Raw genomic sequence first — 16,454 nt, 5'->3', positions numbered from 1 at the left:
CTGGAGCACGTGCTTATCAGGAGCAGTAGCAGTGGGAGAGGAGTGCAGGCAGGAGAGAGATCATATAAAATCGTACAGGACATTTTAAACCTGGTGAGAGTCGATTTTATTTTGTGTACAGTGGGAAGCCATTGGAGAGGGAGAAGCCATAGGAGAAGGTGGTAAATCTGACCCTAAGTTGAAAAGGACACGCTGATGTCATGTGGAGTTTGGATTGTTGGGGGCAGGAGTAGGGATCAGGAGGCTTTTGTAGTCATCTGCTGTAGAGATATAGTGCCTTGGATCATTGCTAAGTTGATTCTGCATTTTGGGTTAAATTTTCAGGAGAGTGATGGGAGTGAGAACTTGTGAATCTCGATGCCTGTTTAGCGGTTCCAAGGGTGAAGTTTGCTGTATTGAACCTCTCCACTCTAAGCCCGAGTTGAAAGATCATCCCATCACACAGTTTTCCTTATTGGCCATGGCATCCTTAACAAAGGTATTTAGAAGATGAAGCTTATAACTTAACAGACTTTGAATACCAAAAATCTGAAAATTGCAGGGTAAATAGTGAAAATTTATTTCTTCTCCCTAAAGATACTGGTCATTGGATTGAAGCCATCCTTGAAAGTGTGGATGACTTTTCCTTATGGACGGGTGAGTAATTCTCTCCATCTTATGGGCAAAAAGACCATTTTGGGAGGTAGGGGAAGATGATTCACGAGTGGTGAATTCTGTGAGGCTGTCAGAAAGCTAGATAGAATGGAAATCAGCTCTCTGTCTGCTTACCTTGATGTGACCAAAACTGTCAGCTGGCGACCAGAGCAGTGTCCTGGGGATCACAAGATCTATACTTCCCTTCCTTTATTCTGTTAAGTTTTCTCTCATGAACAGCGGCTGCTTTGATATTGAACTACTGAGGGAGAGCACCCCACCGTAATATAGTGTGAATTGCTCTGACGTATTCTTTCCGGGGTTTCTTCTGCCTGTGATATTTCATTTTGGGGGATGCTTCTCGCAATGTATTGTGCACACCTCGGTATCTCTTTTCCTTCCTGCTTGGATGCTTTCAAAGTGATGTTTTCTTCCAGTGAATATGTAAGGAGAGGCATGGATGGGATGGGATGGAGAATGACGGTGTAGAACCAAGACTGGTCCAGAAAGTAGGCCCTGTAACGAGGGAGCTCACTCTTCAGTTTTCTTATTGGTACTCTCTCTCTGGGCCCCAGGGGAAGCAGGCCTACCCTTTCAGATGGTAGAGCCTGCTCAGATTACCATTAACTGTTCTTAGGTGACCTTCATTGGCTAATTGAGATTTATCATGGTATGTGTTTCCATCTTTGTTTTTGTTGATTTTCCCCCAATATTTTATTATGAACATTTTCAAATAGAGAAGTTGAAAGGATTTTACATTAAACATCTATATACCTACCATTGTAAAACTCTACCATTAGTATTTTTTTGTATACTTCATTATATACCAGTTTATTGTCACTCATCAAATCGTTTTTTTTTAAATGTGCTTCCAAGTAAATTGCAGAAATTAGTACTCTTTTTTCCTCCCTAAATATTCAACATGCATATGATTAAGTACAGTTCAGTATTCAAAGTCTTTCCTTTGGTAGAAAAATTTACATACAACAAAACACACAGATCTTGAGTGTACATTTGCTAAACTTTGCCAAATATAGATACTTATGTAACCCAAACTTCTGTCAAGATGTGGAACATTACTGTCCACAAAGAAGGTTCCTTCTTGACGCTTCCCAATCAATCCCTACTCTGCTGGAATTTTAATGAGAAATTAGAAGTTTTTACCAAGGAACACCAGTCCATTGCTGTTTTAAACCAGAGTTTTCTCTTTATTCTTGTATTAACAATGATTTTATTTTCCTTCTTACCCAGATGGATCCTTCCAGCGTTCCGTTGCTGGCCTGGCACTTTGTGGCAGTGCATAATTACGTGAATCCCATGCTTGCCTTCTGCAGAGGAGATGTTGTTCATTTTCTCCTGGTAAGTCCTATCCGTGCTGAAGTCCTTTGTCACAGGTTATCATTCTGATTCACCAGTAATTTAATGTTGTGTCAAAGAAATATACTATCGTAATTCTTTGGAGAAAGAGTGACCTATTTAATTTTTGAGGCTTTAGTGGTTAACATGGAAAACCCTCAGCTCCATGCCGCCTCATGGTATATTTCTTATTTCCATCTCCTTTGACTAACAGATAATTAATGGTTTATGTGTATGTGTAAATATTTGAATGTACATAGGTCTATATTAATGGCTTACCTACCTACATGTAGTGTGTTTATTAGAAAGTATCATTGAGCACCTACTATGTCCTTTACATTGTAGTGGACATGAGGCAATTGGAGGACATATAAAACTTAATTTCTTTTTAAAAATAGGTTAAAATATGGTTTGAAAGGCAAAACCAGTATGTTCGTTGCTACTAGTGAGGACAGTTTAAGGACTCTACTATGTGATGAGAATTTAAAACTTGATGTAAGTTTGGAGTATGAAGAGATTTGTATGGATTACAGAGGCTGTGGAAGACTTTATGAAGGGTACAGGGCAAATAATGCAGGAGGGGTGGATATACATATTGGGGAAAATAAGATGAACTGAAGATACAGAGATAAGAATGTGCCTGTGGAATCTCTTCTTGGGTTTCCTAGCTCAGTGAAGCAAGTGGCTCACTGTCCACTTAGTTTCTCCAGCCTGAGATCTAGGAGTTCCCTTTTAGTCGCATTTTTCTCTCTATTCCTGCTCTGTCACACATCCTGCTGACTCTAATTTACTTCCTTTTTTTTTGTCTCCCCTATGCTGCTTCCCTAGCCTAAACCGCAGGCATTTCTAACCCAGGCTCTGAAATAGCTTCCTAACTAGTCTTTTGCCTCAGTTCTTTTTATTTCTTTTTTAAATTGACGTATTTTAATTTGATATATTTTAAATTGACATTATTGAGTTAGTTTCTGGTGTACAACAAAGTGATTCAGTTTATATATCAGTTCAGTTGCTCAGTCGTGTCCGATTCTTTGCGACCCCATGAATTGTAGCACGCCACGCCTCCTTGTCCATCACCAACTCCCAGAGTTCACTCAAACTCATGTGCATCAAGTTGGTGATGCCATTCAGCCATCTCATCCTCTGTCGTCCCCTTCTCCTCCTTCCCCGAATCCCTCCCAGGATCAGTCTTTTCCAATGAGTCAATTCTTTGCATGAGGTGGCCAAAGTACTGGAGTTTCAGTTTCAGCATCAGTCCTTCCAATGAACACCCAGGACTGATCTCCTTTAGGATGGACTGGTTGGATCTCCTTGCAGTCCAAGGGACTCTCAAGAGTCTTCTCCAACACCACAGTTCAAAAGCATCAATTCTTCGGTGCTCAGCTTTCTTCGCAGTCCGACTCTCACATCCATACATGACCACTGGAAAAACCATAGCCTTGACTAGATGGACCTTTGTTGGCAAAGTAATGTCTCTGCTTTTGAGTATGCTATCTAGGTTGGTCATAACTTTCCTTCCAAGGAGTAAGTGTCTTGTAATTTCATGGCTGCAATCACCATCTGCAGTGATTTTGGAGCCCCCAAAAATAAAGTCTGACACTATTTCCACTGTTTCCCCATCTGTTTCCCATGAGTGATGGGACCTGATGCCATGATCTTTGTTTTCTGAATGTTGAGCTTTAAGCCAACTTTTTCACTCTCCTCTTTCACTTTCATCAAGAGGCTTTTTAGTTCCTCTTCACTTTCTGCCATAAGGGTGGTGTCATCTGCATATCTGAGGTTATTGATACTTCTCCTGACAATCTTGATTCCAGCTGTGCTTCTTTGAGCCCAGTGTTTCTCATGATGTACTCTGCATACAAGTTAAATAAGCAGGGTGACAATATACAGCCTTGATGTACTCCTTTTCCTATTTGGAACCAGTCTGTTTTTCCATGTCCAGTTCTAACTGTTGCTTCCTGACCTGCATATAGGTTTCTCAAGAGGCAGATCAGGTAGTCTGGTATTCCCATCTCTTTCAGAATTTTTCAGTTTATTGTGACAGTTTATATATATATATATATATATATATATATATATATATATATATATATATTCTTTTCCAGCTTTTCTATTGTAGATATTATGAAATATTGTATATAATTTCCTGTGCTTTACAGTAGGACCTTGCTGTTTATCTTTTATCTATAATGGTTTGTATGTGCTTATCCCAAATTCTTAAGTTATCCCACTCCCTCTTGCCCCGTGGTAACCATAAGTTTGTTTTCTATGTCTGTGAACCTGTTTCTGTTTTGTAAATAAGTTGACTTGTATCATTTTTTAAAATTCCACATAAAAGCAATACCATGTATTTATCTTTCTCTGTCTGATTTACTTAGTATGACAGTCTCTAGGCCCATCCATGGTGCTGCGCAGGGATTGTTTCATTCTTCCTTGTGGCTGAGTAACACTGCATTTATTTATGTATCACATCTTCTTTATCCATTCATCTGTTGATGGACGTTTAGGATGCTTCCATGTCTTTGGCCTTGGTGTCTTTACATATGCCATCATCTCTGCCAGGAAAGCTCTGTGCTCTCTTCAACATTATCCTAGCTCATGATTAGCATTGCCTTCCTTGACCTACTGACCTCAATTAGCATTTCCCACTACAGACATCCATAATACCTTCTTTTATAACATTCAGCACTTCTAAAATTCCTTATTTAACATTTTTCTTCTTCGCTAGACTGAAAGCTCCATAAGTCTAAAACCAACCCTACTGCTGTATTCCAACTACTAGGACAGTACTTAAATATATAGAAAGTCAGTATTAAATGTTAGAATTAATAACAGGGAGAAGCTTATTGTTGAAAATAAAGTTGAATATATGGCATGGATCTAGATTAGGGGTTGGCAAGCTATGGCCTGTGGGCCAGAGGTGGCTGGCTACTTGATTTTGTGAAGTATTATTTCATGCCCATTTGGTTATGTCTTATTTATGGCTGCTTTTGCGCAACAGTGGCGGAGTTGAGTAGTTACAACAGAGATTGTATGCTCTGCAGATCTGAAAATACTTACTGTATGGCTTTTTACAGAAAAAGTTTGCTAACCTCTGATCTAGATTGTATAATAATTGCCCTAGATTGGTAAGGGGAAACCATCACAGGTTCTTAGGTAATTAAAGTGATATGATTAAAGTGACATTTTAGGAATAGCACCATACAAATAGCAAAAAGAACAGATTATAGGAGGTTGGAGGGAAATGAAGGGTTTTGCTCTTGTAATAAAGCAAGTGAGGTCTTTAGACAAGGATGGTTGCAGTGAGAGTTAGGGATAGCATTTTGAAGGAAAGACAAGGCTTTTCAGGGGGACTGAAGGACATAAACAAAACATGGCATTTCTGGCTGTTTGAGCTATACTGGTGTCATATTTCAGAAAAGCCTAGTGTTGGTCACTGCAGCACCTTTTTTTCCTTTTAATGTACTTTTGTTTTACTTTTTTTACACCATGCCACTAATCCTATTTTATGCTTTAACTCTGGCTAAATACAGTTATTGATGTGATGAAGTTAGTTTGTTCTGAGTATGACAGAGTGAATATTACATTTGCCAGTACAGGCATACCCTGGGGATATTACTGGTTCCGTTTCAGACCACTGCAATAAAGCAAATACTGCAATGCAGTGAGTTACGTAAGTTGATTGGTTTCCCAGGGGGTAGAAAAGTTATGTTTGCACTACATTGTAGTCTTTTAAGTATGTAATAACATTATCTCTTAAAAAAAGCAGAGTACATACCTTAATTAAAAAATACTTCATTGCTTAAAAAAAGCCAAAACAATTACAATAGTAACATCAAAGATTACTAATCACGGATTACTATAACAAATAATACTGAAAAAGTTTGAACTACTGCAAAAATTACCAAAATGTGACACAGAGACAGTAAGCAAGCGAGCAGATGCTGTTGGAAAAATGGTGTCAATAGATTGACTCAAGGTTGCCACAGACCTTCAGTTTGTAAAATACACAATATCTGGAAGCACAATAAAGTGAAGTGCATTTAATACAATGGTATGCCTAAACTGACAGCTTGACCACTGACCATGGATTATACCAGATATACTACATATACTTGTGAGTGATTTTTTTCATTTGTTTAATAGTTTCTTTAGTTACCAGTATTTGTTTTACCCATATTCTGAATGGAAATCATGTTCTAGATGGATTGAGTAGGTGAGAAACTTTTTAAAGTCTCTCAAACAGTAGCTGATATTCAGGTTGTTTTTATTCCATCATCAGGTTAAGAGAGATGAATCTGGAGCGATACATGTTACTAAGCAAAAGCATCTTCACCTATACTATGACCTCATCAACTTTACTGTGAGTATTATTGAAATGAAATACCCCCATTTACTTTGTATAATTGTTCTGAGTCCATGTTCTGTTAAGGCTCCCAGGATTTTTGCTGTAAACCATGACCTTTAGGATCATATAAAATGTGGACAGAAGTGAAGTCCTGCTTGTACTGAAAACAGTCTTGACATTGGTGTGATGCCACACATCATTTTTATTGTCCTTCAGCCTGCTGAACACTGGCAAGATCACCAAAAGTTTTCTTTAATATCTTGAATAGCTTGAAGGGTAGATCAGAATAATTTCTTCAGGATCATTGCCGGGCTTTCTTTGTAAACACATCTTGGTACTTCTGAGTATGTCCTCATTGGTTCAGGAGATACTATTTTCTTGTGGCTAAAAACTTTGCAGAGTTCTCTCTCTACCATGTATCTCGGTCCTGAGCAACCTTTGGGTTTTTTTTAGAAAAGATTATTTCCTTTCGTATCAATTTTTATAATAGATGATTTATTAATTTAGTTGTACATTGCTTTTTAAATCTTACAGACTTGATTTAGAAATAACACTTTTTTCCCATATACATTTCATGAAATAATTTTGTTCAACCTCTTCCTATGTTTATTAGACATCAGTGTTTTGTCATTACCAGAATCCCTTGTGGAATTGTCTAACATATTTGTCTAGAATTCATCATTATCACTTGCATTTAAGATGTTTGAGGTACATCTCTGTAAACATCTGCATATGATTCTGTCCCTGGAAAAAACTTCCCAACCACAAGTAGCCATTCTAATAGTAGGACAGTGGGTGTTTTTCATTTGTCCTGTGACATATTCATGATATGACCCCTAACCGCATTGCTTTGTAAGTGACCTTTAAAAGGCTTGTTTACAATGTGTCAACAATTAAAATAGTGAGAGTCTAATCCCAAGAATAATTGCTAAACATGCTAACATTCTTGCTCATTCTTTCTCTTAACCAGGTGACCTTTGAAAGCCTGTAAAAGCTAGCACTAAAGTTTGTACAAGGCTAAATAATGTGTCTTTTCTGAATGGTACTTTGTTTCTCAAAGTAATCAAGAGAGCACATTACAAAAGTTCTTTGTAAATGGTTGGAGTGTCAAACTCTGTTTTCTGAGAGACAATGTTTTTTTGAAAAACCAAACCTTTCCCTTACAGCAACCACTGCAGTGATAAAGTATATACACGTGTAGCATAGTTAAAAGAGAAAAATCGATCCATTCTTAACTTGATTGGTTTTGATTGTTATTTGATTATGCAGATAATTTCTGAGCATGGAAAGAGATCATATAAATAAACCAAAACTAGTATCAGAGAAAGTGCAGGGGAAATACTTTGTTCTGGCTAATTTGGAATTCTAATTGTACAGATTTTAAGACTTCATTTATTTCTTGAGGAGGAATTGAGAATTTTCAAAAAAAATTTTGAAAATAAATTTTATATGTAACCCAAGAAATTTAATCAAAATGACATCCTTTAGCAGATTTTAACATTATTACTTTTAAAATTGTAATAGTACTCATTAACAAATATTCAGACTATATAGAGAAATAGAGCAAAGAACTCTGCCATAATTTGTAGGTGAAGGAAATATATATTTTAAAAATAGTTTCTATTTTAAAATATGTAATATTTAAATGCTAATGATCATTTTTTGACCAGCTAGGTTTATGAGGTTTCATTGCCATTTTGTTTGATTAATGTCAAAAATAGCAGAAATACAAAGTTAGTCACTTTTAAGTTATTGTGTCAATGTACTAGCTTTAAAAAAAATTTGATAAACAGTTTATCCCATAATATCTATTAGGGCTCTCAGTTAGCCTTCTTTTACATTATGAATCACTTTAATACCATCAGAGCTCAATACTGTGCTGTGCACCTGCTGTTCTTTGGGCTGGTACTGAGTAGTTCTTGCTGTGATTGTGTTATCATCACCTGATTGATTAAATGGTTAAGGTCCTCAGTGCCATTCCACTGAGTGGCCGAGCTTTCTTCTCCTCCTGGGTGATGATGTGGGACGGGCCTCACTTTTGTGTTTCTGTGTGCTTGAATTACAGTGGATAAACTCACGCACAGTCGTGCTCTTGGACAGTGTAGAGAAGTTGCATGTGATTGATCGGCAAACTCAGGAGGAGCTGGAAACAGTGGAGATCTCAGAAGTTCAGTTGGTCTATAATAGCAGCCATTTCAAATCACTAGCCACTGGAGGAAACGTGAGCCAGGCGCTGGTAAGGATAATCTGTTATTTTAGCATTGTTTTGATAAACTTGATATTTTGTTGTTTTATTTTAAGAATTCTGAGGAGTTTTTATGTCTTGATGTTTCTTTGAAAACCACTAACTAGGTTGAAGTGGATGTGAATTTATTTGTAAGTATTCAAGAATGTGAATTAAAACAATAATTCCTGTTATCTGCTATTCAGAAATGTAACTAATACCAAAGAAATTTTAACTTTTATACTAAAAATAATGAAGTGAAATTTAAAGTTCATAAGAAAGAAACTGTAAAAGCAAGATATTTTAGAAAGTTTTATGTGGTGACAACAAGCCTGATAGATTTAAGGAATTAAAGACTACAAAAAAAAAAAAATAATAAAGACTACAGAGACAGGTAGCTTGTGAGGCTTTGGAAGTATATGGATAATTGCTAAAGACTTGAACAGGTATGAAGACTGTGGTCATTGAAAGGCAGAGAGAGCTTTGAGAGAAAAATTCTTTAGGAATAGGAGATAGATGAAATGTAGGAGTCTGCAGAGAAGGAAGACCTAAAAGTTATTTTAGTATTGCTGCTGCTGCTGCTGCTAAGTCGCTTCAGTCGTGTCTGACTCTGTGCGACCCCATAGACAGCAGCCCATCAGGCTCCTCCGTCCCTGGGATTCTCTAGGCAAGAACACTGGAGTGAGTTGCCATTTCCTTCTCCAATATTAATTTTACTATATTTTAAGCAATGACAGTGGCATTTAGCTATTTACACAGGTGTGTGTGCCAAGTTTTTGCGACCCTATGGATTGCAGCCCACCAGCCTCTTCTGTCCCTGGGATTGTCCAGGCAAGAATACTGAAGTGGGTTGCCATGCCCTCCTACAGGGGATCTTCCCAACCCACATCTCTTATGTCTCCTGCATTGGCAGGGGGGTCCAGTTCGATTCCTGGATAGGGAAGATCCACTGGAGATGGGATAGATTACCCACTCCAGTATTCTTGGGCTTCCCCTGTGGCTCAGCTGATAATCCATCTGCAATGCAGAAGACCTGGGTTCGATTCCTGGGTTGGGAAGATCCCCTGAAGAAGGAAAAGGCTACCCACTCTAGTATTCTGGCCAAGAGAATTTCATGGATTGTATAGTCCATGGGGGTCACAAAGAGTTGGACAGGATGGAGCAACATTCACTTCACTCTTAACCACTAGTGCCACCAGGGAAGCCCATTTACATAGGTAGTTTACAGTTAAATTACTTGAAATTGTGATCTCATGTTTGCTAAGTCAGTAATCTTTAAGCAGGAAATTTAGACTCTTGTGGAGCTTCTCTGTATAATTTCCTGGAAAAAAATAGTAATGAAGGTCTTATTTATGAGTGTCTAAAGCATCACTATGAACAAAGCTAGTGGAAGTGATGGAATTCCAGTTGAGCTATTTCAAATCCTAAAAGATGATGCTGTGAAAGTGCTGCACTCAGTATGCCAGCAAATTTGGAAAACAGTCAGTTTTCATTCCAATCCCAAAGAAAGGCAATGCCAAAGAATGCTCAAACTACTGCACAATTGCACTCATCTCACATGCTAGTAAAGTAATGCTCAAAATTCTCCAAGCCAGGCTTCAGCAATACGTGAACTGTGAACTTCCAGATATTCAAGCTCGTTTTAGAAAAGGCAGAGGAACCAGAGATCAAATTGCCAACATCTGCTGGATCATGGAAAAAGCAGGAGAGTTCCAGAAAAACATCTATTTCTGCTTGATTGACTATGCCAAAGCCTTTGACTGTGTGGATCACAAGAAACTGTGGAAAATTCTTCAAGAGATGGGAATACAGACCACCTGACCTGCCTCTTGAGAAATCTATATGCAGGTCAGGAAGCAACAGTTAGAACTGGACATGGAACAACAGACTGGTTCCAAATAGGAAAACGAGTACATCAAGGCTGTATATTGTCACCCTGCTTATTTAACTTCTATGCAGAGTACATCATGAGAAATGCTGGACTGGAAGAAACACAAGCTGGAATCAAGATTGCTGGGAGAAATATCAATAACCTCAGATATGCAGATGACACCACCCTTATGGCAGAAAGTGAAGAAGAACTAAAAAGCCTCTTGATGAAAGTGAAAGAGGAGAGTGAAAAAGTTGGCTTAAAGCTCAACATTCAGAAAACAAAGATCATGGCATCTGGTCCTGTCACTTCATGGGAAGTGGATGGGGAAACAGTGTAAACAGTGTAAGACTTTATTTTTGGGGCCTCCAAAATCACTGCAGATGGTGACTGCAGCCATGAAATTAAAAGACGCTTACTCCTTGGAAGAAAAGTTATGACCAACCTAGATAGCATACTCAAAAGCAGAGACATTACTTTGCCACAAAGGTCCGGCTAGTCAAGGCTATGGTTTTTCCTGTGGTCATGTATGGATGTGAGAGTTGGACTCTGAAGAAAGCTGAGCACCGAAGAATTGATGCTTTTGAACTGTGGTGTTGGAGAAGACTCTTGAGAGTCCCTTGGACTGCAAGGAGATCCAACCAGTCCATCCTAAAGGAGACCAGTCGTGGGTGTTCTTTGGAAGGACTGATGTTGTAGCTGAAACTCCAATTCTTTGGCCACCTCATGCGAAGCGTTGACTCATTGGAAAAGACTCTGATGCTGGGAGGGATTGGGGGCAGGAGGAGAAGGGGACGACAGAGGATGAGATGTCTGGATAGCATCACCGACTCGATGGACATGAGTTTGGGTGAGCTCTGGGAGTTGGTGATGGACAGGGAGGGCTGGCGTGCTGCAGTTCATGGGGTCACAAAGAGTCGGACTGAACTGAACACATAGTATCTTGCTCAAATCTCCCTGAGATATTAGAACTTCAGAGCATAAATATATGTGAAAGAGTCTTCCAGTATTTTCAGAATTTAGAAACTAGGCAAATCCAGAAGAAGAAATGGTGATTCAATAGAATTCACTAGGTTAAGAATAATTATTATCCCACACTTAGATGTTTTCTTTTGTCTGGAAGTGTAAAAGTGTCAGTCACTTGGTCATGTCTGACTCTTTGTGACCTCATGGACTGTAGCCCACCAGACTCCTCTGTCTGGAATTTCCCTGGCAAGAATACTGGAGTGGGTAGCCATATCCTTCTCCAGGGGATCTTCCTGACCCAGGAATCAAACCTGGGTCTCCCACATTGAGAGCAGATTCTTTTCTGTCTTAACAGGGAAGCCCCCAGATCAGCTCTCCCTGACTCCTAGCAACTGCGGCAGCAGTGGCAGTGGTGGCAGTCTCAAGAGTGATGATTAAAAACATTGATAGACTTTGAACTTGTGCTTTCAGCCATGATGGAATAGTAGGGACTGGATTTGCTCTCCTGTCTGGGAAAAAAAGAAAAATAAAGGAAAAAAAACAAAAACAGTAATTTTCAAGAGACTAGTGAACTTGAAAATAGAATGATATAATCTATCCAAAATGAAACAGAAAAAAATTAAAAAAAAAATGTTAGTGACCAGTGAGGTAGCGAGAAGTAGCCTAATGTGTGGTAGAAATCGCTGAAGGAGAGGAGAGAAATAATTAGAAGAAATAATGGTCAGAAACTTTCCAAAACAATAAACACAGAATTTCAAGAAGCTCAGTGAACCCAAACACAAGTAAAATGAACAGATTGATTCAAATGAATTGGAAAGAGGAAATATTAGAGCAGGCAGAGGAGGAAGACACATTAAGTGCAGAGGATCAGCAGTAAGTGTAAGAGCAGATTTCTCATCTGCCATAATCTGCAGTAGTCTCCAGACAGATATACCAAATGGCCAAAAAGCAGATGACAGGATATTCAGCATCATTAATCATTATGGAAATGCAAATCAAAATCACAATGAGATACCACTTCATGCCTCCCTCGATAGCTGTAATCAAAGAGACAATAACAACTGTTGACTACAATGCATAAAAATTGGAACACTCATATTTTGCTTGTTGGACATAGTACAGCCACTATAGAAAACATTTTGGCAGTTACTTAAAATATTGAAGATTCCATGTGATAGAGCAGTTCTATTCCTAGCTAGCTACTCAAGAGGAATGAAGCCATATCTCCACAAAAACACTTGTACACAGATGTTCATAGCAGTAGTATTCATAATAGCCAAAGTGTCAAAACAGAAAAAATGTCCACCAGCTGATAAATGGATAAGCAAAATGTGGCATGTCTATGTGGTAGGGTGCTATTCTTCAGTTTAAGAAATGAACTATTCACACGTGCTGCAGCATGGATGAGCCTCTGAAATACTGTGTTAAGTGAAAGAAGCCATATGGAAAGACCATGTATTGTTTGAGTCTATTCATATGAAATGTCCAGAAAAGGTAAATTTATAGAGACAGATGTAGATTAATAGAACTAGGACTAAGAGTGGGAATGAGAATTGACTGGAAGTGGGTAAAAGTTATCTTTGTGGAGTGATGGAAATATTCTGAAATTGGATTTTGGCAATGGTTGAACAACTGTACATTTACCAAAATGTTATTGTATACTTAATGAGTGAATTTTATGGTATGTAAATTATCTTAATATTGTCATTTAACAAAAGAAGTTGACTATTTAAAACAAAAGTAATGATATTTTGTGGTATATACTTAATGATATGTAGAAGTAATAGGATGACAGAAATAGTACATAGCAGGGAGTGGGGAGAAGGAAGTATATTACTCTAAAGTTCTTAACATTATACATCAAATTGTATATTATAAATGTAGACTGAGATTAGTTAAAGTTGCATATTATAAACACTAGAGTAGTCACTGAAAAAGTATCCCTTTATAAGTCAATAGTAGCAAAAAAAAATGGATGTTAAAAAATATTAAATTCAATGAAGCATTAAAAAAGAAGAGGTAGTACAGGTGGAAAACAAGAAGATAATCTAAATCCAACTATATCAATAATTATAAGAAATGGAAGATGTCTAAACATTTCAGTTGAAAGGCAGGGATTGTCATACTGGATTTAAAAAAAGCAGGACCAACTCTATGCTGTCTACAAAAAGCTCTCATTAAATACAAAGTCATAGATAAGTTAAAAGTAAGAGGAAAGAAAAAGACATATTGTGCAAATACTAATAATTAAAATGGCTATTTTAATATCAGATTAAGTAGATTTCTGAGTAAGGAATGTTGCCAGAGATAAAGAGAAATTTCAAATTGATAAGAAGATTAGTTCATCAAGAAGACATAATAATCTTAAAGGCTTAAGCACCCAATAACAAACCTTCAAAATATGAGACGATAACAAATTTAAAAAGAGAAACAGACAAGTCCACAATTAGAGTTTGGACAATTCAAAACTCCTTTATTAGTAATTAATAGAATAAGCAGACAGAAAACCATCAAGGGTATATAGAAGACTTAAAAAGAATTATTGACCAGCTTGATGTAACTGATATTTATAGAGTATTCCACCCAGCAAAAGCAAATTACAAACTTTCTCAAGTGCAAATGGAGCATCCAATAAACTATATGCCAGGCCATAAAGCAAACAACAGTAAATTATTGAATCATCTGGGTAAATCTGGAGGAAACTTAAATATTTGGAAATTAAGTAACACCTTTATTAATAACCCATAAGTCAAAGAAGAAATCTCAAAGGAAGTTATAATATATTTTGAACTAAATGAAAGTGAAAATGCAGCATATGAAAATCTGTGGCCTCAGACAGCTCATGCAGCTCAGCATTTTCACACAAAACAAAGCAGAAGATCTAAAAAGACATCTCTCCAAAGAAGACATGCAGGTGGCTCATAGGTACATGAAAGATTGCTCCTTACTAGAGAAATGCAAATTGAAACAACACAAGGTATCACCTCACACCAGTCAGAATGGCTAGCATCAAAGCACTGACAAATAATCGGTGCTGGAGAGAGTCAGAGGAAAAGGAACCCTCCTGCACTGTTGGTGGAAATGTACATTGGTCCAGTCACTATGGAGAACAGTATGGAGATTCCTTAGAATAGTAAAAATAGAGTTACCATATGATCCATCAATCCCACTGCTGGACATATATCCAGAAAAAAATATCATGCAAAAAGATACGTGCAGTCTAACGTTCATCGCACTATTTACGATAGATAGCCACGACGTGTTGTGTATACATGGAAGCAACCTAAATGTTCATCGATAGATGAATGGATAAAGAAGATGTGGTGTATATATATATATACACACAGAGACACACAGTGGAATATTACTCAGCTATAAGAATGCCAGATACAGCAATACAAATGTACCTAGAGATTATCATACTAAAGTAAACCAGAGAAAGACAAATATCATATGATATCACTCATATGTGGAATTTTAAAAAAAGATGCAAATAAACTTATTTACAAAAACAGAAACAGGCTCATAGACATAGAAAAAACAACCATGGTTACCAAATGAGAGAGTGGGGAGGGATAATTAGGAATTTGGGATTAACGTATGCACACTACTATGTCTAAAATAGATAACCAACAAGGACCTACTGTATAGCACAGGGAACTGTATTCAATATTTTATAATCTATAAGGGAAAAGAATCTGCAAAAGAATGTATATATGTAAAATAACTGGATCACTTTGCTGTACGCTTGAACTAACACAACATTGTAAAGTAACAAAAATCTGGGGTCTATAAGTCAATTTGAGGGTAATTTATAGCTTTAAATGGGCTTCCCTGGTAGCTCAGCTGGTAAAGAATCCACCTGCAATGTAGGAGAACCCAGTTTGATTCCTGGGTCAGGAAGATCCCCTAGAGAAGGAATAGGCTACCCATTCCAGTATTCTTGGGCTTCCCTGGTGGCTCAGCTGGTAAAGAATCTGCCTGAAATAGGGAGACCTGGGTTCGATACCTGGGTTGGGAAGATCCCCTGGAGAAGGGAATGGCTACCCACTCAGTATTCTGACCTGGAGAAGTCCATGGACTGTATAGTCCATGGGGTCACCAAGAATTGGACATGACTGACTGACTTTTACTTTCACTATAGCTTTAAATATCTTAAAAAAATCTCAAATTTGAGATTTTTATTTAAGTTTCTTTTAAGTTTTTATCTTAAACAGAGAAGAACAAATAAATTGGAAATATATTAAAGGAAGAAATAACAAAAGTGAACACAAATCAGTTAAGTAAGAAGTGGACAAACAGTAGAGAAAATCAAAGAAAATAAAGCTTGTTTTTTTAAAAGATAAATAAAATTGATAAAACACTAGTGAGAGTAATTCAGAAAAAAGGTGCAGTTACTAATATCAGGAATGAGAGAGATACAATCACTGTGTAGTCTGAAAATATTAAAAAGATAATATAAATAACTTTGTGCCTAAAAATTAAACAATTTTAGATGAAGTGGAAAAATTCTTTGAAAGGTACAGATTACTAAAGCTGACCAAGAAGAAATGAAAATCGAAGGGGTTATATGTTAGTTTGATTTCCTACAAAGAAAATCCAAGCATAGATAGCTTCACTAGTAAAGTCTATCATAATTAAGGAAAAAATACCAATTTTACATAAAAATCTTTTTAAAAATAGAGGAAAAGGGAGCACATAATTCTTTTTATGATATCAGCTTACCTCTGATAATAAAACTGAAGACATTGCAATAAAGTATAATACAGGCCAATGACCTCATGAGCATAGAAGCAAAAATCTGTGAAATAGTAGTAAATAGAAGTCAGCAATGTATGAAAAGCAGAATCATTATCAAATGGTATTTATCCAAGTCACGCCTGGCTGGTTTAACATTCAAAAGTCAATGTTATTCACTATATTAGTTTATCGTAAAAGAAAGGTCGTAATACCATCTCAAAAGACGTAGAAAAAGCATTTCACAAAATTCAGTATCCGTTTCTGATAAAATTCTTAGCAAACTAGGAATAGAAGGGAGCTTCTTTGGCTTGATTAAAAAG

At 37.2% G+C, this 16,454-nt stretch overlaps 1 protein-coding gene across 15 annotated transcripts in view; it reads left to right on the top strand.

Annotated features, from left to right (window-relative positions):
- The window catches only part of VPS8 (VPS8 subunit of CORVET complex), a 299,937-nt gene that overhangs the window by 42,789 nt on the left and 240,694 nt on the right, over positions 1-16,454 (top strand). For all 15 annotated transcript variants that reach the window (XR_009601662.1, XR_009601661.1, XM_060419760.1 and 12 more), the window contains 5 exons: positions 325-478; positions 577-636; positions 1,885-1,992; positions 6,269-6,349; positions 8,400-8,570. Coding sequence is in view for 13 of the 15 variants with exons in the window: in XM_060419760.1 (XP_060275743.1) it covers positions 325-478; positions 577-636; positions 1,885-1,992; positions 6,269-6,349; positions 8,400-8,570 (574 nt within the window). In the remaining 2 variants the exon portion in view is untranslated. The remainder of the gene's footprint in view (positions 1-324; positions 479-576; positions 637-1,884; positions 1,993-6,268; positions 6,350-8,399; positions 8,571-16,454) is intronic.

Source organism: Ovis aries, chromosome 1, assembly GCF_016772045.2.
Source record: "Ovis aries strain OAR_USU_Benz2616 breed Rambouillet chromosome 1, ARS-UI_Ramb_v3.0, whole genome shotgun sequence".
NCBI classification, from domain to species: Eukaryota; Metazoa; Chordata; class Mammalia; order Artiodactyla; family Bovidae; genus Ovis; species Ovis aries.
This window is presented reverse-complemented; position numbering and strand designations above follow the sequence as displayed.